This window comes from Quercus lobata, chromosome 8, assembly GCF_001633185.2.
Source record: "Quercus lobata isolate SW786 chromosome 8, ValleyOak3.0 Primary Assembly, whole genome shotgun sequence".
Taxonomy (NCBI): domain Eukaryota; kingdom Viridiplantae; phylum Streptophyta; class Magnoliopsida; order Fagales; family Fagaceae; genus Quercus; species Quercus lobata.
The window spans coordinates 11,617,828-11,639,317 of NC_044911.1; the positions used below are offsets into that span (position 1 = coordinate 11,617,828).

Here is a 21,490-nt window from a genome sequence, read left to right on the forward strand (position 1 = left end):
GATGTAGCCATATTGAAAGAAAATCATGTCATGCCTTTAACTTCATCCACAAATCCTTTGCCCTCGAAGCCGTTAAATGGATTCGTGAGGTCTTCGCAAAGTCCGATAGAGCATGGTATTCTACCAAGTGAGCGAACGAAAGAATGGTTCGACCCAAAGGCATATAGGCTGTTAGCCAAAGCAGGCTACGATTTCTCAAAACAAGAAGACTTAGGGAAGCTAATTCCAGAAGCCACCGGAGAAAAGATGCATGGCCTTAGCAAAACACAAAGGAAAATGCGGCTTGAAGGGCATAAAATTCCTATCCCAAAGATCGGATTAGGTTATACTCACGAACAACCAGCTCAGATATGGATCAAGAAAAGAAGCGATCTTTCGAGTTCTCAATACATAACGGTGGAGGTCGGCGAAAGTTCAAATCAAAGAAAAGACCATTCTTCACCCCATGTCTCAGTGTTTGATCGCATCGAGGCCTCGTCATCACAAATCACAGTGTTCGACAGGTTAAATACAACTTGTTTAACACCAAATCGGGACACTCTTGCTTGTAAATCAGTCTTTGATCGACTGGGGGCAACGAAAAGGCCTATTGATAGTAATTCTCAAAGTTCAATAAACTTTGACGTTCAAGGGGAGAAGAAAGCCAATGATGAGATCCGCAGTAGCATTCCTTCACGCATGAAACGTAACTTTACCTTGGAGATCAACACTGAAGGATCGCTCAAAGTCAAAAGACGAACGATTGTACATACAAGTCAGTCACCCGTCCATGATGAGGAAATTGAAGAGGTATCATCCTCGTTTCATATTACAATAGAAGAGGGTACACTGTCAGATGCTGAAGCAACCAATGAAGAGGTCGATGAAGCTCCTCCAGCCTTGGAAGATGAAGGACAAGCTACAGTTGATGAACTTAAAGAGATCAATTTAGGAACTGTTGAAGAACCCCGGCCAACTTTCATCAGTGCCCTTCTTACCCCTGAAGAAGAAGAAGGATACCTCAAGCTCCTAGTAGAGCACAAAGATGTGTTCGCTTGGACTTACAAGGAAATGCCTGGGCTCAATCCGAGTATTGCTCTACACCATTTGGCAGTAAAGAAGGGCGTGCACCCAGTCAAACAAGCTCAAAGACGCTTTCGGCCAGAGCTTATCCCTCAAATAGAAACCGAGGTCAATAAGCTCATTGAAACAAGCTTCATTCGTGAAGTACAGTACCCGGAATGGATCGCTAACATCGTCCCTGTCAAAAAGAAGAATGGACAAATCCGAGTGTGCGTTGACTTTCGTGATTTGAACAATGCATGTCCCAAGGATGATTTTCCATTACCCATCACTGAGGTCATGGTTGATGCCACTATTGGTCATGAAGCTTTATCTTTCATGGATGGATCTTCGGGTTACAACCAAATTCGAATGAATCCTAAGGATGAGCAGCTTACAGTTTTCCGTACCCCTAAGGGAATTTACTGTTACAAAGTGATGCCCTTTGGACTAAAGAATGCTGGTGCTACTTATCAACGGGCCATGCAGAAGATCTTTGATAATGTACTTCATAAATACGTGGAGTGTTATGTCGATGATTTGGTGGTTAAAACAAAAAGGAGGGAAGACCATCTGACAGATCTACGATCCGTGTTCACCTGACTGAGAAAGTATCAGCTTAAAATGAACCCCCGCAAATGCGCTTTTGGCGTAACATCTGGAAAATTTCTTGGTTTCATTGTGAGGCACCGCGATATTGAAATTGACCAGTCCAAAATTGAAGCTATCCAGAAAATGCCAGAGCCCAAGAATCTACGAGAACTTAAAGGCTTGCAGGGAAAACTGGCCTACATACGACGATTTATCTCGAATTTGGCCGGTCGATGTCAACCTTTCAATAGATTGATGAAAAAGGATGTGCACTTTGAATGGGATGAGGCTTGCAGCAATGCTTTTGCACGCATCAAAACATACTTACTTAATCCTCCAGTTTTAGGTGCTCCTATCCCAGGAAAGCCTTTGGTACTGTATATTGCGGCCCAAGAAAGGTCTCTAGGTGCTCTTATGGCACAAGAAAATAAAGAGGGGAAAGAAAGAGCCCTTTATTATCTAAGTCGAACTCTCAATGGGGCTGAATTAAATTATTCTCCTATTGAAAAGATGTGCCTCGCTCTTTTCTTTGCCATAGACAAACTGGAGCACTACATGCAAGCATATATGGTCCGTTTGATAGCAAAGGCAGACCCAATCAAATATGTCCTCTCCAGGCCAGTGATTTTGGGTTGTATAGCTCGATGGGCAGTCTTGCTTCAGCAATATGACCTTGCATATGTTCCACAAAAAGCTGTCAAAGGACAAGTATTGGCAGATTTCTTAGCTGATCACCCAGTTCCGTCTGATTGGGAGTTCTCTGATGATTTCCCGAATGAAGATGTGTTTTACATTGAAGTAATGCCACCATGGGTGATGTTTTTTGATGGGGCTGCACGTCAAGAAGGAGCGGGGGCAGGTGTAGTGTTTGTTTCTCCACAACGGCAAATACTTCTTTACTCGTTCTCATTAAGCGAACTCTGCTCTAACAACGTGGCTGAATATCAAGCATTGATCATTGGTCTACAGATGGCTATTGAGATGGGCATATCGCAACTTGAGATCTTGGGAGACTCCAAATTAGTTATCAACCAAATCTTGGAGCAATATGACGTCAAGAAAGAAGACCTCATCCCCTATTGTAAATATGCGAAGAAGTTGCTAGCAAATTTTGAAGCCATCACATTGGAGCATATACCAAGGAAGGAGAATAGACAGGCCGATACTTTAGCTAATTTGGCTACTGCCTTAGCATTATCCCAACAAGAAACAACCAAAGTCGCTATTTCCCAAAGGTGGGTAGTACCTCTTGTGGTTGAAGAAGAAGAGGAAGAGCAAGCCAACATCATTTCTGTATGCCTTTTCGAAAAAGAAGATTGGCGACAAGTGATCATTGAATACCTTCAACATGGAAGACTCCCGGATGATAAACGCCACAAGACCGAAATTCGACGGAGGGCTGCTCGATTCATTTACTATAAAGACACTCTCTTCTGCCGTTCATTTGATGGATTGTTTCTCCGTTGCTTAGGAGAGGAGGAGGCTAAACAAGCCTTAGAGGAGGCTCATTCTGGAATATGTGGCGCACATCAGTCAGGTCCTAAGTTACATTATAGGATCAAACGAATGGGTTACTATTGGCCTATAATGGTGCAAGATTCTATGGAATGCGCTAAGAAGTGCGAAACTTGTCAGTATCACGCAAACTTCATCCATCAACCGCCAGAACCTCTACACCCAACTGTAGCTTCTTGGCCTTTTGATGCATGAGGACTTGATGCAATAGGGCCATTACCAAAGTCATCCGGTGGCCATTTGTACATCTTGGCCGCAACTGACTACTTCTCGAAATGGGCAGAAGCTGTACCCCTTAGGGAAGTGAAGAAAGAAACGGTGGTCAATTTCATTCGAACTCATTTGATCTATCGGTATGGTGTCCCTCGGTATATCATAACTGATAATGGCAAACCCTTCTACAATAAGCTGATGACGGAGCTATGTGAGAAGTTTGAATTTAAACAATACAACTCCTCCATGTACAATGCCCCGACAAATGGACTAGCTGAAGCGTTTAACAAAACACTTGGCAGTTTGTTGAAAAAAGTTGTATCCAAGACAAAGTGAGACTGGCATGAAAGGATCGGAGAAGCATTATGGGCATATCGAACAACATTTTGAACGCCTACTCAAGCAACGCCATATTCTCTTGTTTACGGAGTTGAAGCCGTCCTTCCTTTAGAACACCAAATCCCATCATTACGGATTGCCATTCAAGAAGGATTGACTGGAGAAGAAAATGCCAAGCTCAGGTTGCAAGAATTAGAGGCACTTGATGAAAAAAGGCTCGAAGCTCAACAACGCCTTGAATGCTATTAAGCTCGTCTTTCAAGCGCATTCAATAAAAGAGTCAAACCACGATCATTCCAAGTTGGTGACTTAGTCCTCGCCGTTCGAAGACCTATCATCACAACTCATCGTATAGGCAATAAGTTCACTTCAAAATGGGATGGACCTTATGTGGTGCAAGAAGTCTACACCAATGGAGCTTACAAGTTGATTGATAATGATGGTGTAAGGATCGGCCCCATCAATGGGAAGTTCCTCAAACGCTTCTACGCTTGAAAATCAGGAATTGCTCCTCAGTAAGAGCTTAAACTACCCACTATAACGCTACAAGGGTACATGATGTCTTTCCATTACCTTTGAAAGCGTACAAATAAAGAAAAATGAATCCCACTCTATGTCACCATTTGCGAGTGTGGCGTAGTGGTTGGATGCCTATGTCGCCCTTGAGGCCAAGGTCTCGGGTTCGATTAGTGGTGATACCTACTATGCGCAATTGGTACCCATGAAACACCGTGGGGCGTAGGGCGAGGATTACACACGTGAGCCCTCCTTTTTTGCCAAAGAAAACAAGATTGATCTAGACTTCAATGAAGTTGTCAGGTCAAACCATGTGACCGTTGCTTATGATGTACTTCCAACTCTTAAGCAGGGGGCAAACACTAACCAAGCTCACAAGTTGATCAACAATGACGATGCAAGGATCGGCCCCATCAATGGGAAGTTCTTCAAATGCTTCTATGCTTGAAAGTATACCAATAAGGAGAAATTAATCCCACTCCATGTCAACAATTGCGAGTGTGGCGTAGCGGTTGGACACCCATTTCTCCCTTGAGGTCGAGGTCTCGGGTTCGATCAGTGGTGATACCCACTATTACACACTACGCCCCCTTTTTTGCAAAAAAAACACATAAGAAAAAAAAAACAAAAATCTTTTGAACTACGTGATGACTTGATCCCTCTCTAGGGTACGTAGGCAACTTAGTATCTTTTGCTGAGTTCAGTCACGCACTAAAAATAAATTATTAAAAAAAAAAAACAAAACAAAAAAGAAAAAAAGAAAGAAAGAAAAAAAAAGGAAATAATCAAAAAAAAAAATCTGTTGAACTACATGATGACTTGATCCCTCTCCGGGGTACGTAGGCAGCTTAGTACTTTTCACTAAATTCAGTCACATGAAAAGAAGAAGGATCGTCAGTCTAACTTGAGGAGTTTTTCAATAGTCATCAATGCACTTTTAAGGTCCTTTTGGTTGGCAAGACATCGCTTAAAGATAGACGACTGTTCAATAGGATAATCAAAGATCGTTGTAGTAGAAAATGAAGATTCTAAGGAGTTGATGTTGCTTAACTTTCTTTGAAATGATGATGAACATAAGTTGATGCTTGGTTGTAGAATAAAACAAAATCTCCAACTTCTTTTGCAAGAAATGAAGTCTTCATGGCATTGCTCATTTTCTGTGGCCATCCTCCCACATCTCTGAGGTATACTTTGCATCATTTATCTCCTGGGAGCATCTCCTTGTACCTTCCATCTCTAGGCTGCATCGTCTTTTTTTTAGGTTGTGCCACTTCATAGCTTTGAAATTAGAACCACATCATCTTCCTTCTGAGTGGTGTTATTTCACATCATGTCTCTGAAATCTGGATGACGTCAATTTCTTCCGGAATGATGGTAGATTATATATTTAAAGTCGGTGTGGCATTATCTCCCTTCTGAGTGGTGCAGCTTCATATCATGTCTCCAAAAGTTAGACAATGTCACCTTCCTCTGGCATCTGAAGTTGGTGTTGCATCTTCTCTCCTCCAAGGGCATGTCCATGCAATGTCAAAGTCTTGGCGGCATTCTTCTTGAAACTTCAAAGTCTTGGCATCTCCTTGCATCTTTAAAGTCTTAATGAGAGCTCTTTGCAATGTCAAAGTTTTGGCATCTCCTTGCATCTTCAAAGTCTTAATAGGGACTCCTTGCATTTTCAACATCTTGTTGGCATCTCTGAAATCTTGATGTTTGGCTACAGTGCTATACGCCTTTGATGTTTGAGTGATGTTGCCTCTGAAAATTGCTTTATATGAATGTTGGCACAGTTTCGGCGAATAAAGTGTTGACATAACTTCAATGGCAATGTGGAGTGTTGACATGGCTTCATGAATGTTGACATGACTTCTGTGCAAATGAAGTTTCGACGTGGCTTCATGAATGTTGTCACGGCTTTGGCGAATGAAGTATTGACGTAGCTTCAATGGCAAAGATGCAATGTTGGTATGGCCTCGGTATAAATGAAGTGTTGACGTAGCTTCAATGGTAAAGATGCAATGTTGGCATGGCCTCGGTATAAATGAAGTGTTGACGTGGTTTCATGGTAAAGATGAATGTTGTCATGGATTCGACATGGATGAAGGGTTGACGTTGCTTCATGACAAAGTTGAATGTTGTCACGGCTTCAGCAAATGAAGTGTTGATGTAGCTTCAATGGCAAAGATGCAATGTTGGCATAGCCTCGGTATAAATGAAGTGTTGACGTGGTTTCATGGCAAAGATGAACATTGTCACAGTTTCAACATGGATGAAGTGTAGATGTGGCCTCAATGCAAATAAAATGTCGAGGCAGCTTTATGACAAAAATGAATGCTGGCACAACTTCGTGGTAAAAACTCTTGATGCGGCTACGTTGCAAAGATTCTTGAGATGGCTGTGTTAAAAAAGTCAAGTGTTGGTGCAGCTTAATTGCCAAGGAAAGCATGCTGCATAACAAAAACAAGCAACAATAAAGAGTTTATCAGAAGAAAATCTCATGGCACGTCTAAAAAAAAAAAAAAAATCAAAGAGAGAGCTTCATTTCTAATATCTAGCCTGTGAAAAAAAAAAAAAAATCAGTACGAATAAAGCAGGTCATAAAGAAAAAAAATGTAAACTAGAAAAAAAAAAAAAAAAAAAAAGAAGAAGAAGAAGAAGAAGGAAGAAGGCATAATTTCTCTACACTTAGAGTATTATGCTACCCACCAGAGATGTTTGTACAACTCAATGCATACCCCGGTGGCTTTATATAGAGATCCATAGAAGCTAGCAGACAAAACGAAAAACACATGTAAAAAGTTAAAAGTGCCATATTTTCAAAGGGTGACGTACCCATTTGAAAAATCAGAAATGTAAAAGCCCATAAATGTATCATGCTGTCAGAAAGAAAAAAAATTATACTAGACCTCGGAAACTATGACACTAGACTGTGAATGAAGTCCTAGACCAACGAAGGGAAGCTTCTTGTTCTACTGTGTCACCAACTCCTTTGTGAACAGCAGAGACACTCAGTGGTTACTTTGGAACCACTCCCTGCCTGGATTGTCAAACGTTGTCAGAACGGCCACCATCAATGTAGACCAAGGTGCCAACAAGTCCAGCAATGCTTGCAGTCTCCCATCCTAGACCGACGAAGGGAAGCTTCTTGTTCTACTGTGTCACCAACTCCTTGAGGACAACAGAGACACTCAGTGGTTACTCTGGAACCACTCCCTGCCTAGATTGTCAAGCGTTGTCAGAATGGCCCCCGCCAAAGTAGACCAAGGTGGCAACAAATCCAACAATGTGTGCGGACTCCATTCTAGATTTCTAAAGTTTCTGACAAGATTTCACAAAGAAATCAACCCACAGAAATCTTCTAAGGACTTTGGTGTACAAAACCCAGAAAAAATCTTCAACAGCGGAGCCACCACGAACCGCCATGAGCCGCCACAAACTCCCAAACGTTTCGCGAAGTTTTTCGTTCAGATCTGCACAAATCTGAGAAAATCTTCACAAAACAGGTGTCACCACTAGATTCATCGGCCCACGATCTACAAAACCCAAAAATTTCAAGCCCAGAAACAGCCGGATCCGCCTCCATGCGCCGCCCCGGATTCGCGAAGACCCACGGCCTAGTCTTTCAAATCTGTTAAAATCTGCCGGTGATTTTATAAAACTGATTACACCACTAGATTCTACGGCCTTCAAAGTACAAACCCCAAAAATTTCGGGATCAAAAGTGCTGCGACGCGCCTACACGCGCCGCCGGAATGTTCGCCTCAACGAACACGCGCCTCCATCAGATCCCACGCGTCGGAGTTCCCTCAAGCGTGCCACACGTGTCACACGTGCCACACGCGTCCAAGATAAGTGACGTCATCCATGACGTCATCACCAACACGGACCGACCCGGTTTGACTCGGATCCGAACCCCCTGAAACAAAAAAAAAAAAAATGCTTGGACCAAGCGGACCTTTGACCATGACCAAAAAGTCAAAAATTTCAAAACGGACCTGTCCCACTCAATTTTTCAAGTACATTCCGATTTTGGGACCCATTCCTTCATTCGAGGCTCGAAAATTGTGCAAACGTCCAATTTCCAAAAAGTTGACTTTTGTGCAAATGTTGACCAAACGTCAAATTTTTAAGATGGACCTGTCTTGCACAATTTTTCGTGTACATTCCGATTTTGGAGTCTGTTTCATCATTTGAGACTCGAAAATTGCACAAATGGCTCAAATTCCAAGATAGTTGACTTTGATGTTGAAATCAACCTAAAGTTAAAATTTTCAAGTCACACTTGCCTTTCTCAATTTTTCGTGTACATTCCAAACTTGGGGTCTATTTCTTCATTTGAGAATCCAAAAATTTCTCAAATAATGTGATTCTACAACTGTTGGCTTTGAAGTGAACTTTGACCAAGAATCAAGACATTCGAGCAAAGTTTGTTCTATTCGTACTTTCACGAAGATTCTGATTTTGAAATCCACTTATTGGTTTTGGACTTGGTGATCACCAATCAAACCCACATCTTTGAAGTACTGACGATGTCCAAAACTTAAACTCCTGAGATCAAAATTTGAGATTCATCCACTTAATTGGGATCTCCTCAGGGTTATTCTCCAGACTTCATCAAGACTTCTCTCTCCAATTACAAATGAACTCTCACAAGTGTGTCGGAACTTGAAGTTACACTGGGTCATTAATTCGACCTACTGTTCTCATTCGGTGCCCACCATTCCCACCTACCGTTCCCACCTACCATTTTCACCTACCGTTCCCATCTACCATTCTCACCAAAAATTCTCAACTACCATTCTTAACTACCTACCTACCATTCTTCATCTCTCTACTATAAATAGGAGGGCCGGGTTCATCAAAAACTCATCAAAAAAAAAAAAACACTGAATCATGAAATGAAGATTTGCCTCTTTCAGATTTTCAAATCCTCCTTTTCACAACCATTTCTCACTATGACCTCATCATTCTCAACACCTAGGAACCGATTTTGCTTCATAATCGGTTTGAGATCAACCCTCCCATGGGTCGGTCGAAACCCTATTTACAACATCATTGCAGTTTTGAGATCCAAACAAACTTTGTTTCTCCACTTAACAACCACCTTTGTCCATAAAATTACTCATAACAAGGCCTGCATCACCCTCCCATGCTTCCGTGGACTTGGTTGGCCAGGAAATCCAAGTCTAGTGGACACACCTGTTCCTAACCTCAGGGCTCCTATAGTCTCTTTCCAATTGCTTGGTCTTCCAGCAGAAGCAGTGGTTCGGAACAAACAGCAACTTGTCTGGTTTCCAAACCAGGTTCACAAGTTAGCTCCATCTTTCATTTTTTCTGTGCTTTTCCAACAAGTGGCAGTAGATGAAGATGGTAAAAAGTGTTGGGGTATCCTACAAATTGTTTTCCATCCAACACTTAAAACAACCTCCAAGGCGCCAGCTCATCAGAATTCAGCCTTTGGTGCCGGTAAATGGTCATCAAAGCTTTATTCCATGTCCCCACTACTATTGGACCCAAAGGTCATCGTTGCCGGTACCTCAAAACTCATTTTCTGAAATTACTCCAACTTAAAATCAGCTTGAAGAATTTCAGAAAGTACTCTTCTGAAATTACTTCAACTTAACGTCCGTCAGCATGGTCCCATTACATAGGCACATTCAATTACTTGCTGCCGGACCTCATTCAGCATACAGTCAGTCCCATATCCAAAGTTGTACTTCCCATAAACATCTACAACAGAAGGGTCCTAGCATACAGGGCCAGCACCATGGTGGTGTATGCTTTGCTCCATCTCCATCTTCTTCGTTGCCACTACCAGCATACCCAGAATACATAAGCTTCTGAAATTACTTCAACTTAACTTGAGTGATACAATTACCCAGGCGCATTCAACCACTTTCCCACCTGTCCTCGTTGTAATCCAAAGCGTGATCTTCTGAAATAACTTCATCAGAAGTTCTTAAGAAAACGAGGCTAGCTCCATGACCCTGCATGCTGTATCCAGCCACCATTCCCTCATCTTCCCCATCTTCAACATCTTGTGATCGCCGCCAACGATCCAAAATACTCTTTTGAAAGTACTTCAACTTAATCTCTGCTAAGAAGGCTCCATCACGCAAGTACGTTCAAATACTTGCTGACCCCTTTTCCAGTCTCATCAAAGCCTTTCATATGGGTGGGTCTACTCTTCGGACATTATCTCATCCTTCTGAAAGCTCCACCACCTTCAGCAGCTCCACCACCTTCAACAGCTCCACTACCTTCAACTACTTCACTTAAAGAGTCAAGTACCAAAAATCCATTTTTTTTCGAAACTCATTCCCACACCACACTCTGAGACTGTGTGCGTGAACGAGTCTCAAGGGGGCATTTGTAGAAAGGGAAAATTCCCGACCTATCACAAGCTGACATATCACATTATCAAGTCCACAAAATACAGCCAATTACAGAGCACCATGTATTGTTACTAGGTTTTGCTATCACTATTCAGAAGCCAATAGACATTTGCCAAGTGTCATGCAAGAACCAATCACGCATCAGCGCACGTGTAAGCGATGACTCAAGCAACCTCGCACGTGTAAGCGATGACTTAAGCGGACCAATCAAGCTGTGACATGTGTCACCAATCAAGCTTCGCCACGTATCGCTCACCCACCCCAAAACTCCTATAAATAGAAGCCTTCCTGAGACATTTAGGAGGACCAGAATTCAGAAGTGAAAAAAAGCTTTGCGAAGATCAAGCCCCAAAGCCTTCGAGAACTTCAAGAACTTCAACCCCAAAATCGAAGAACATTCGAAGCAGAATCATCCAGATCATCTGCCTAGATCCTAAAGTTCATGGGAATCAAGCCAAAAGTGTCCGAAAACATCAACAAATCACAAATCATTGAAGCTCAACGGATTCAAGCCTCTAAAGCTCCAAAGAACCTCCACCACAAACCTTCGAAGACGAAGAACGCACGAAGAACACGAAGAACGCGAAGAACAAAAAATTTCTAAAAAAGCTCATAGCCAGAGATTCATTGTAATTCCGTTTCGGTAGTCTTTGATTTATCCCTCAACCAAATTGAAGGGTATTTTGTGTTCAAGTCAAAACCACGTTACCACAAATCTAATCAATAAGTTTTGCAAGGAGATCGAATCAGAGGATCACTCTTTTGTAATTTCAGAGAATTGTACCACACAATCATCAATACAAATTCGCATTTGTGAAACTATTTTACTTGTTTGATTTATTTCAAATTAGAAATTTAGTCGCTTACACTTCTCTCTGGCAAACCGAGCGGGTCTACATTTTGTCAAGTATTGAGCACAACGCTCAAACAACCACTGCTGGAATATAGTGCAATGAACGGAAGAAGTGACAATGTGGCAGGACCCAACCTGATTCTCATCATTATGGAGGATATCTAACTGAACATACAAGTGCCCCAGGAACATAGGAGCCAGCGGCAGGCTCACCCCCGCAGATATTTTGATAGCCAAACAAAAGTACAAAGGTTTTATGGCATAGTGGGGGTGGGACCCAAAAACAAACTTGCAAAACCAAAATGCGATAAAAGCCGCACGACGGGCGGCAGCAGAAAACTTAGAGGAAGAACTCACCCAGTAGGACAACTTGGCGTTTCCGGTCATCCTTTTCCTCAGTTCAACCTTAATGGCCTCTTCCTCAGGAGAAAGCTCTAAGGCGGCAGGATCGGTATCGCCGAGAATGGGCAAAAGCAACTGGTTAGCCACATCTTCGAGAGTCACGGTGAGTTCACCGCACGAGAAAAAGAAGGTGTGGGTGGTGGTGCACCATCGCCGACCAAGTGACGGAGGTTATAAAGGTCCCGAAAATTCGACAAACAGCGAGACGAGACTATAGCCTTCAAAACGCCGGCTCGCTGCAACAAACCCATAAAACCCGTGTCGGAAAGTTCGCTGTCAACCCATTCCTTCCAACCTGAGGATGTGCCGGACCCAAATTCAAAATGAAAGGGTATAGGAAGCGAAACACCTTGGCGAATAGACAGATCGGGGATTGAAGATGCCAAAGGAGCCCAAGAAACGTCGGGGTCTCGCCGGACAAGGGTAATCAATACACGACCCGGCTGCGGCGGTACATAGTCATCGGGGATTTTTGGGAAGTGAGGGTTGATTTCATACCAAGGGTCGAGTAAAGGAGCGCATTCGCTGTCGGGGTCGCGCTCCGTCTCCTCCTCAGTGGACTGTTCCGAATCGGAACGTTCCATCTCCTCGGGAACGACAGGAGAATCGGAAGCAACCGCCTTTCCTTTGCAGCGGGAAGAGCCTTGACTTTTCACCGGCGACATGGTGAGAAGGCTTAGTTGGAGAAGATGGATATGGGTGTTTGAAAGGAAGAAGGAGAGTAAGAGACGGAGAGTGTATGTTTTGGGAAAGGAAAGTGTTTGTGATTAAAGTGCAGAAAGATTCCTCCTTAAATACCCAGGTCATTAATATCAGCACGAAAGGAGGTGACAGGTCAGCCATTAGAAGGGAATGGAATTAATGAAGCGGCGGCTCTGTTTTGAAAATAACTGCCAAACTAGGAAATTCGAAGAGACAACCCTGTTTGCGGCAAGAAGGAGAATATATGTATGAATAAGAAGGGGTCCACAACTTAAAAAAGACCCGCGAAAAAAGAGAAGAAGAAAAAAGATGAGAGAAGGGCAGAAACGCCTTTTCATTCACATATGAATCGCAGGAACGTTTCATATGTTCAGGGGGCTAAATGTTGAGGGCCATTTGTGGAAACCCAGGCAGATAGAAAAACCCAATAATGAGGGCCACAAAGAATTGACAAAATAAATAGCAAAAAACCCATTAGGCCCAAGCGGTAGGAATAATGGATCACAGGCCCAACAAATAAATAAATGGGTCTTGAAGAGGCAAGCGGGCTCAAGGAAGCTAGGAAAGAAAGAAGTAGCATAACTGTAATCATGCTTATATTATGCTATTGGTAGTGATTCTAAGGTGGTCTTACCCAAAGGTGCGGAGCAAGGGGTCCCTTGACCTTAAGAAAAGAAAAGAAAAATATAGGTGTGCTTTCTATAATTTTATATTTGGGCCTCTTCTTTCAAAAATCTTGACTCCCCTCCCCTACTATTTTACCTTGATTTCATTGTAATAACATTTGCTTTAGTTGTTGTAAAATAGTATAAGAGCCAAAATTTACCAATCAACCCAAGATAAGCCTACATCAGTCTATGTAATAACATCTGCATCAATTGTTGCAAATGAGTATTTTAGTAATTTTTTAGATTGAGGGTAATATTTTTACCCAATATATGTCTATGTCCCTTACAAATATACTAAATCTTAATCGAAAACTATATAGGCTTAAGTTGGCAAGGAGTGTGGATTTGGCTCAATATATCAATACGTTCAACTAGATTATCAATGACTTATTATAAATTGATATAAAGTTCAATGATGAAGATAAGATGCTAATGCTTATGACCTCACTCTTCTAGCTTCCTACGAATACTTGGTTACAACCCCCCCTTTAGGGGAAAGGAAACTCTTGAAACTGAAGAGATCTCATGAGCCTTGTTGGATCACTACCAATATAAGCATAATATAGAAAAATTAGTTTCCTAACTTTTTTATTCAGAACTTTTTTTGGCCGAATTTTTAGTTATGCCTTAAAACTTGGAAGAATGCTTTATTTTTATTTTTATTTATTGTGTTTACTCGGAACTATTATTAATCCACATCACAATGCCAATTGTTGGATCAGTAAGAGGAAGTACAACATACTATATGCATTCATTTGTGAAACGAAAATCCTTAGAGCACTAGTAATAATGATGCTAAATAGATATATTTCTATTTTTAGTATCACAAACTTAAAAATTAGGGTTGCAACAGTAAAGGTATATCTAAAATTTTTAGCTTTTGAGCTACGGTACACAGCCATTTTTGGCTGTGATGGCTGTGCACTGTAGCTCAAAGTTATATCAAAATATTAATATTTTATTTATCTTTTCAATTAAATAATATTTACTCTCATCTTCTTCCTCTGTAGCACTGTAGCCTGAACAAACATATTAAATTCATTTTTCCTCTTCAGCTCTTCTCCTTTTTTTTTTCCCTCTTCCTCCATGAGTCCATGGAGAGATCAGAGATCGACAGTGTTGATGATTTCAGTATGGATCTCGGTGCCGAAACGGTGAGACTAAGCTCGGCAACAGTTGGGTTCGTGGTTGGGTTCGGTGTCAAAATGGTTCGTGGGTGGTCTCAGTGCTGAAATGGTTGGTACCTAGAATAAAGAATCATTGTTTTGCTACCTAGAATGCCACATGGATGGCCAAATGGCTTAAACTTAATATTAATAAAATTAAAAAAAAAAAAAAAAAGAGTCGGTATGATGTAAACCTCAACTGATATTTCAAAATCCCCAGAATCACGAATTCAAAATCAAATTGTTCTCTATATCAGATCTGATTTTTGTGTTTGGATTCCGTTGATACGTACAAGCTTTGTGCGTTGAAATCACAGAATATGAGCTCGAGATCTCAAGCTCGAAATGATTGGAGGAGTAGAAATCCAAGGTGCACTTTTAGCAGTCCACTTAAAAGTTAAAAGACTATTAGCCTATATTAGCAAAAATTGGGGAAAAAAAATAGACAAAGGCTATTCCTTTAAAATTTTAAAAATTAAAGGCTTCTAAAATTGAACACAATCTATTTTGAGAATGAAAAATTGCAATTTATCCTTTTTTTTAAAAAAAAAAAACCTTAATTGGTTATAGCTATTTTCTTAATGAATTGATATGATAATTCTAAACAGACTTATAATAAAGTATCCTCCTTTTTTTTTTTTTTTTTTTTTTAAATGGATGACAAAGTATTCTCTGAGCCATTAAAGAAAAACCGATAGCATAAAGGAAAAGCATGCGCAAAAAATTGCGAAAGTCCAAGATTATATGTATCTTCAACTACCAACTAATCATAGAAATTTCAATAATAAATTATAGACTAAATTATATATACCTTGTAAAATTTGCAAATAAATCTATCCACAAATCACCTATCTTCCACTGCAAATTTGGAAGAACATGAGCATCCATCGACAAGGCATGAATCTTTGCATTCTAGTAAGAAAAGACATGTAAAAAGATGAAGAATCAGTGGGCTGCAATTTGAGAAGAGGTCTCAATCTCTTCAGTCCAGTCAGAACTGGGCTCACTCCAAGACCTGGGTCTCACCCCTAGCTTAAAGAACAATATCATCTCCAATGCTTCAAAAACCTGTTGCTTATCCAAAAATTCATTCCAAACACCACTCACTATGCAATAATTATTATTATAAGGTGACCTGTGATGATCAGCATGTTGTGAACGTGACACAAGCAATCCCATATCTTGCAATGCAATCACCAATGCTGGAAGCCGACTCTTAGTTGTGTGAGCCCAAGCATGAAATTGCTGGCTAAACATAATGCAACCCGAGCACACACCAACAAAAGCAAGAAATATTGGATCATTACTAGCAAGGTCCATTGGTAGCACTGTGAATGTCACGGCACGAGCAAGGGCGTGTAGATTGTTTGCAAACTGTCTCCGAGTGATTGTCCATGGCCACTTATGGTGACCTTGAAATGCATCTATTTGGGCACCAAAAATTGGAGTTGAGGCACTTCCATAATTGTCAATACCCCAATGGTACACTCCGGACCCAAGGTCAGCTAAAATGTAGCCAACCAAGCTTGCTAAAATGGGCTCAAGCCACATGTGTGATTCTGCTGCACCCATTATTGACTTTGCTAGAGAGATCATCACTGTGGTGCACCCACTTGCTACCCATGCACGATGAGCCCATGTTGATCTCAAACTTGGGTCATTAAGAATGGGGCGGCTAGGAGGTGATGTGACCAAGGTTTGTGAGGGGTTCAGCTGTGGTTCAATGACTAATTGGTCAAGGTTCGGCCTAGGCTTGGTGGAGGTAGTAGTAGTGGCCAAGCAATGCACACGTGTGCGGAGGCACGGAGAGAGGCACGTGTAGACATGATGTTTGGAACTCAGAGGGTATTTATGTTGAGCTAAGATTGACATTGGAAAAGTGTTCAATAGAACCAATTTTTAGTTCTAATGGAGGGACAATATATGTGACACATAAACATAAAATAGTGGCTGTGGACAGTGTTGGTTGTCTTGTGGAGAAGAGAGATAGAGGACTAATGATGCGGTGGGTATAGAGGATTCGTGGTGTTATGTAAGTCTCTAGTGGCTGCTGGTCACTCTGTGTCAGAGTCACACAATTGTTGAAGGTTTTCTTGGACATCTTTGAAACAACAGTAAGGCACCCAAAAGCTTGGTTGGTTGGTTCCTTTTGCCAACGCATATTGCAAGCTTGTGGTCCAGTAACATTTGCCTTAGATTGCATACTTGGCACTATTTGAGCCGTTTGATTGATTGTCGTTTTATGGGATGGTTGCTAATAATCCAAAAGCAAAGTTTGGTCAATTTGTGAGAGTTCTTTTGAAATTTCTAGAGGATGAGTTTTCATAGCAAGCAATAATGGTAGTGGCCGAGGAATATTCGGATCCTCAATTAAGCATATACAAGGAATGTTAGAGTTTATCCAATTTACAATGTCAAATTAATTTAGGGGGTACACACTAAAATAAAACTCAATTATTAATAATTTATGGATCAAATTATCTAAGAAATTGTGGTTGTGAAAATTTTTATTGCTATTATAGGTTTAATTATAAATATATACATTATATAATGCATATTTAAAAACGTTACTTTGTGTAAATTCTAATTAATTCAACTGGTAATTTTTTTTTAAAAAAAATAAGAAAACTGTGATTCAATTGCTTTCAAGAAGTAACCATACATAAAGACGAAGTCTTTCTCTCAACCACGCACACATGCATAGAGAGAACTTTGCCCAAAAATATTTTAGTTCATTAAATTTGAAGTTGGTCATTTTAGCCGATAACTTTGTCCAAATTTTATTAAAAATGTTGGTGAGCATTGTATTTTGGTGGGTTATTGGGCTTAGAGCTCTGGTATTTTCTTTTAGACAGGTCTTGTTATGAACTTTAATTAAATGTAGTTGGGCCTAGGATTTGTTTGGTGTGGGCTGCCTTTACACTCTTGGGTTTAAAGAAACTAATGGAAAGGGTTAATAATCAGTTCAGTTCAGTGCCTGGTTATTATGGATATGGCCTAGCCGAGTACTCGTCGGCCATCCAAGTAAACCCATATGCTTTAGATATATTATGTGCAAAGTATTGGCTCTACACAGAGATAGCACCGTCGCTCCAAAATTTCAACCTCACATGATTTGCCAAACCTTGTTTTCCTTGAAAAACTAGCCAACTTATTTGAAGCACGTACAGAAATTTTCGCAGTTCTATGTGGTGATAAGATTGAGGATTGGGTTCGTGATTATGAGATGTATTATGGAGATAAGAGTATTCAAGCTTCTTCTTAGAGCACTAAATAAGGACAAAATTTAATTACAAAATTTGTTGTACTTTAAAACTATAATCTTATTCAATAAAATAAACATTACTACATATTTTGAAAATCTAATCGTTAAATAGTATGTTCTTTACGCTTTTAATACATATGTTAAATTTTATGTCAATTGGATATTAGTTACTATATGATCTATAACTTTATATTTTATGTATAATTTTAAACTATAAAAACTTCAAATTAAACAATTTATTGATGACATAGCTATTAATCTTTAATTTTCTAGAAATTTTGCAAGTATGGAGGATATAAGAAGAAGATATAATCTAATAGTAGATTTGTCAAAATTTACTTCCAATAAAAAGATATTGAGTGAGGTTGTAGTTTAGACTACAACCAATTTTGTAGCTAAATTTTGTCCACTAAATAATGCTAAATTCCTTGAGTTATTTCCTGGTGACAAAGAGGTTGGAGTTGGCATTGATAAAAATTCCTTGTGCAAGCCTTTTGATATTATTGTTGTTTATAATTTGTTCCGACTGAAGATTGAATTTACTAAATCTATTTGGCACGCGCTACAGGCCTGCTCCTTGACTAGTGTCTCCTAATTTAGAAGATCTTGTTATTAATAAGATTAGTAAAGTTAATGAGAACATATTGTTAATTAATCTTCCCTAAACTTAACAATTAGTATGATTTACTATACTGTGTATGTTGTAATCAGCATTATGCCCAAGGAGATAGGTTATGCCGGATGGAGCCACCAGATCGCACCTTTCAGCTTTTTATTTTGATGACTTTGAAGGATTGGAACATGAAGTGGAAATTGTGAAATAAATTCTAAAGGAGGCAAGAGTCTTGAAGACAATGACAATCAAAGTTTCTAATGCATGGTCAGAGGAAAGAATTCTGGAGAAACTATGTTCCTAAGGCACTCAACAACATGTTTACTTATAGTTGAGTGAGGCATATAAACTGGTATTTACTATTTAGAAACTAATTTTTGAAGGTATATATGTTACAAATGTTTTTATCTTCATAATAGACCCTCTTAGGTTGTAAGGTGACAATACTATTTTTCTGGTTCTTATTTGAGTGAGATTGTTTGATGGAAATTGTTCCCTGAGTTTGTGACAACTAATATGCAGTACACCCAAACCTTTTGATTGTTTCTATAAAAAATGTGACCTCAAAAATTATCTGTTGGATGAAACACTTGGAAGTTTTGAAATATACCACCAATTAGCTCTAGCTCAAATGACACTTACTCCATCCTTAATAATGGGATGGAGGGTAAGGTTGTGGGTTCAAGGCTCATGAGCTGTGAATAGCTTACCAATAAAAAAATTGAAATATTCTTTCCCTATCAAATTTAGTTTTTCAGTATCATTCTTCACAAATATTTGTACCCTTTCAGATAAGGCTTTGGTATACTTGGCATCTCCATTACTTGTCCTGACCATGTGCCTGGTTTTGATTCATTTGAATGCTGTTTGTATTGTATATTAGGTACATATGCAGGGACTAGAGTACCCTACTCCATAGGGGTTAGATACAATTAAGATGCACATCTTGGTGTAGATGGAATGGTAAAGTAAGATCTCAAGTTAAATCTTTTTGGGAGCTTATGTCATATTATTGGTTGTATTTACTAAATACTTGCAACCCCTTTATTTATTTATGAATTTGTGTATATAGATGGTATTTAATAGTGAATCTGAATGGTAGCACTATTGGCTAGCACTATTGGCTAAGGCCACACCTCATAAGCGGAGGTCATTGGTTAGAATTTCCCCTTCCCCTTCCCCTTCCCCCTCCACTTGGGGCTAAAACTCATTTAAATTAAATAAATAAATATATAAAACAAATAGAAGATGGTATTTAGTAATCCTAAAGGACCATTTTTGGGCTGTTTAAACAACTGTATCTTAAATGTGTGTGTGTTTTTATTTTTATTTTTTACAAGATAGAATTTTTACTCTAGTTTAATCTAAGTGCATATGTGTATGAAGTTCCCTCCTGAAAACTTGAACCCCAACCCTTTCCCCTCACACCCCACAAGCACCTATATTTGTAAAATGATCATCGCACCAAGGGTGTATCTTAATTGTGTTTGTATAACCCAAACATTGTATTTCTTCTAATATAAATGTGTTTGAAATGCTTAGTTTAGTTAATGCAGAACCTTTTCGTTCATGTACCTTGACAGAGAATCAGAGGATTCAAATCATGTCTACATGTGTCTTCTTGTAGCCAAACATTAAAAAAAAAAAAAAAACCATGAATATGCGGGTTTCCCATTTCCCATCCATGTAATTCTTGTACTTTCTTCTTCACTTGTTATATTGCTTTTATATTAATGCTTTTGCTACTCACTTCATCTTTTGTCCTCCTTTTGTGTTGCAGAGGTCAAACAAAAATCACTGACTTCTTTGGATTAGGATCTACCTATATGCACTAATTCTTCTTCTCAATTTCCATTTCTTCCTCAGTTTCGTTAGGAGATTCTCCTGTATACTAATTCTACACTTGAGTTTCTTCATATTTCAATTAAATTTATTGCTTATCAAAAAAAAAAAAATCTTCCTCCTTCGTTCTTCCTTTAAGGAGGATTGGTTCCCTCAAAGTAACCAGATAAAAACACCCTAATCCACACTCCCAAGTACCTTAACCCTCTGAGATCAAAGAAGGTCTTAACGTTTGGTATCAAAGCAATGTATCCTGCAAATCATGACTAAAACCAGATTCACCTCACTCTTAAACAAAGCCATTGCGCACCTTAAGAAAACCTCTAACCTTCATGCCCATGACATTGAAATTTCCAAGAAATCCAGAAATAGCACGGCGTTATATTGCAAAAGTTTACTGATGTTGAAGAAGGAGGACAACCACTACAAACTCTTCTGCTATTGGCAATTTGACAGCAAGCAAAACTCAATTTATTATTCTACAGCAGTCTATCAAACTTGAGTTTCCAAGATTCAAGGTTGAAGAGCCTGCCTCTTGGGTCTATAAGGCAATCCAGTACTTCAACTACCATAGATAGGATTTCAGTTGGAGTAGAATTTTTTTTTTTTGTTGAAACGTAATTGAGTTTTATGTGATATGAAAAACCTTTGGTGATTAAAATTTTGTGAATGAATGATTTTATGGGTTCGATTTCATTACAGGTTTCATGGAGGTATTCTAATGATGAGTTTATAGTTTGGCTGAACTAAATCTTTTCTCAGAATGTTTGATTTTAAAGTAGTTAATTTTTGTTCAACTGTTCACTTTTACAACCAACTCTGCAAAGGGCATATTTTTCTACAATTGCTGTGGAGATTGCATGAACGTGAACCTTCCATCAAAAAGGGTCCCTGTAATGAATTGCCAATGTCAGGTAGCAAAACTTATTGCAACTTATATTATCTCTGTTTTAGAAAATTTGATGGTGTGACTCGAAATAGTACTCCTGAATAAATTGCTTAGACATAATCGGAACTGGACTTAAAAAACTCAATGATTGGAAAAAGTTTCTTTGGTTTTATTTCACAACTTAGTGATGTTGGGAATTAACCCATTTTTCATATACATGAGGTTGACAAAAAGTAACTATTTCGGGATATTATTTTCCACATATTTTATATGCCTTTTGAAAAGGTAATATGGAGTGGCTTAGGTGTATCCTTCTTTGTCTTCAGGTAGTTGATGAATTAGGGTGATGTTCCGAATAATTTCTTATAATTCTAACAAAATTTCTATCCTTAATTGTATTAATTTCTTTCTTCTCTATATTGAATGATCACTCAAGTTAGCATGTTTTATCACGATGACCTATTGTAGAACGACTAAATTTCTAGC

The 21,490-nt window shown here is 39.4% G+C and overlaps 2 protein-coding genes across 2 annotated transcripts; one reads left to right on the forward strand and one right to left on the reverse strand.

Annotated features, from left to right (window-relative positions):
• The first annotated feature begins 1,665 nt into the window (after positions 1–1,665).
• Positions 1,666–3,696, forward strand: LOC115956370. Its single transcript, XM_031074770.1, has 2 exons — positions 1,666–3,262; positions 3,359–3,696. Exons 1-2 carry the CDS (start codon positions 1,666–1,668, stop codon positions 3,694–3,696), a joined length of 1,935 nt encoding a protein of 644 aa, XP_030930630.1.
• An 11,470-nt stretch (positions 3,697–15,166) lies between these two features.
• LOC115957451 (fatty acid desaturase 4, chloroplastic-like) lies at positions 15,167–16,434 on the reverse strand. Its single transcript, XM_031075694.1, has one exon. It carries the CDS (start codon positions 16,265–16,267, stop codon positions 15,341–15,343), a length of 927 nt encoding a protein of 308 aa, XP_030931554.1. The 5' UTR covers positions 16,268–16,434; the 3' UTR covers positions 15,167–15,340.
• Positions 16,435–21,490: the final 5,056 nt, after the last annotated feature.

Excerpts from the sequence above, each read along its gene's own strand:
- LOC115956370 (XM_031074770.1), top strand. The coding sequence starts at position 1,666 with ATGAACCCCCGCAAATGCGCTTTTGGCGTAACATCTGGAAAATTTCTT. Across the intron at positions 3,263-3,358 it reads CGCTAAGAAGTGCGAAACTT|GGCCATTACCAAAGTCATCC; the intron begins GTCAGTATCACG and ends TTGATGCAATAG.
- LOC115957451 (XM_031075694.1), bottom strand. The coding sequence starts at position 16,267 with ATGTCAATCTTAGCTCAACATAAATACCCTCTGAGTTCCAAACATCAT.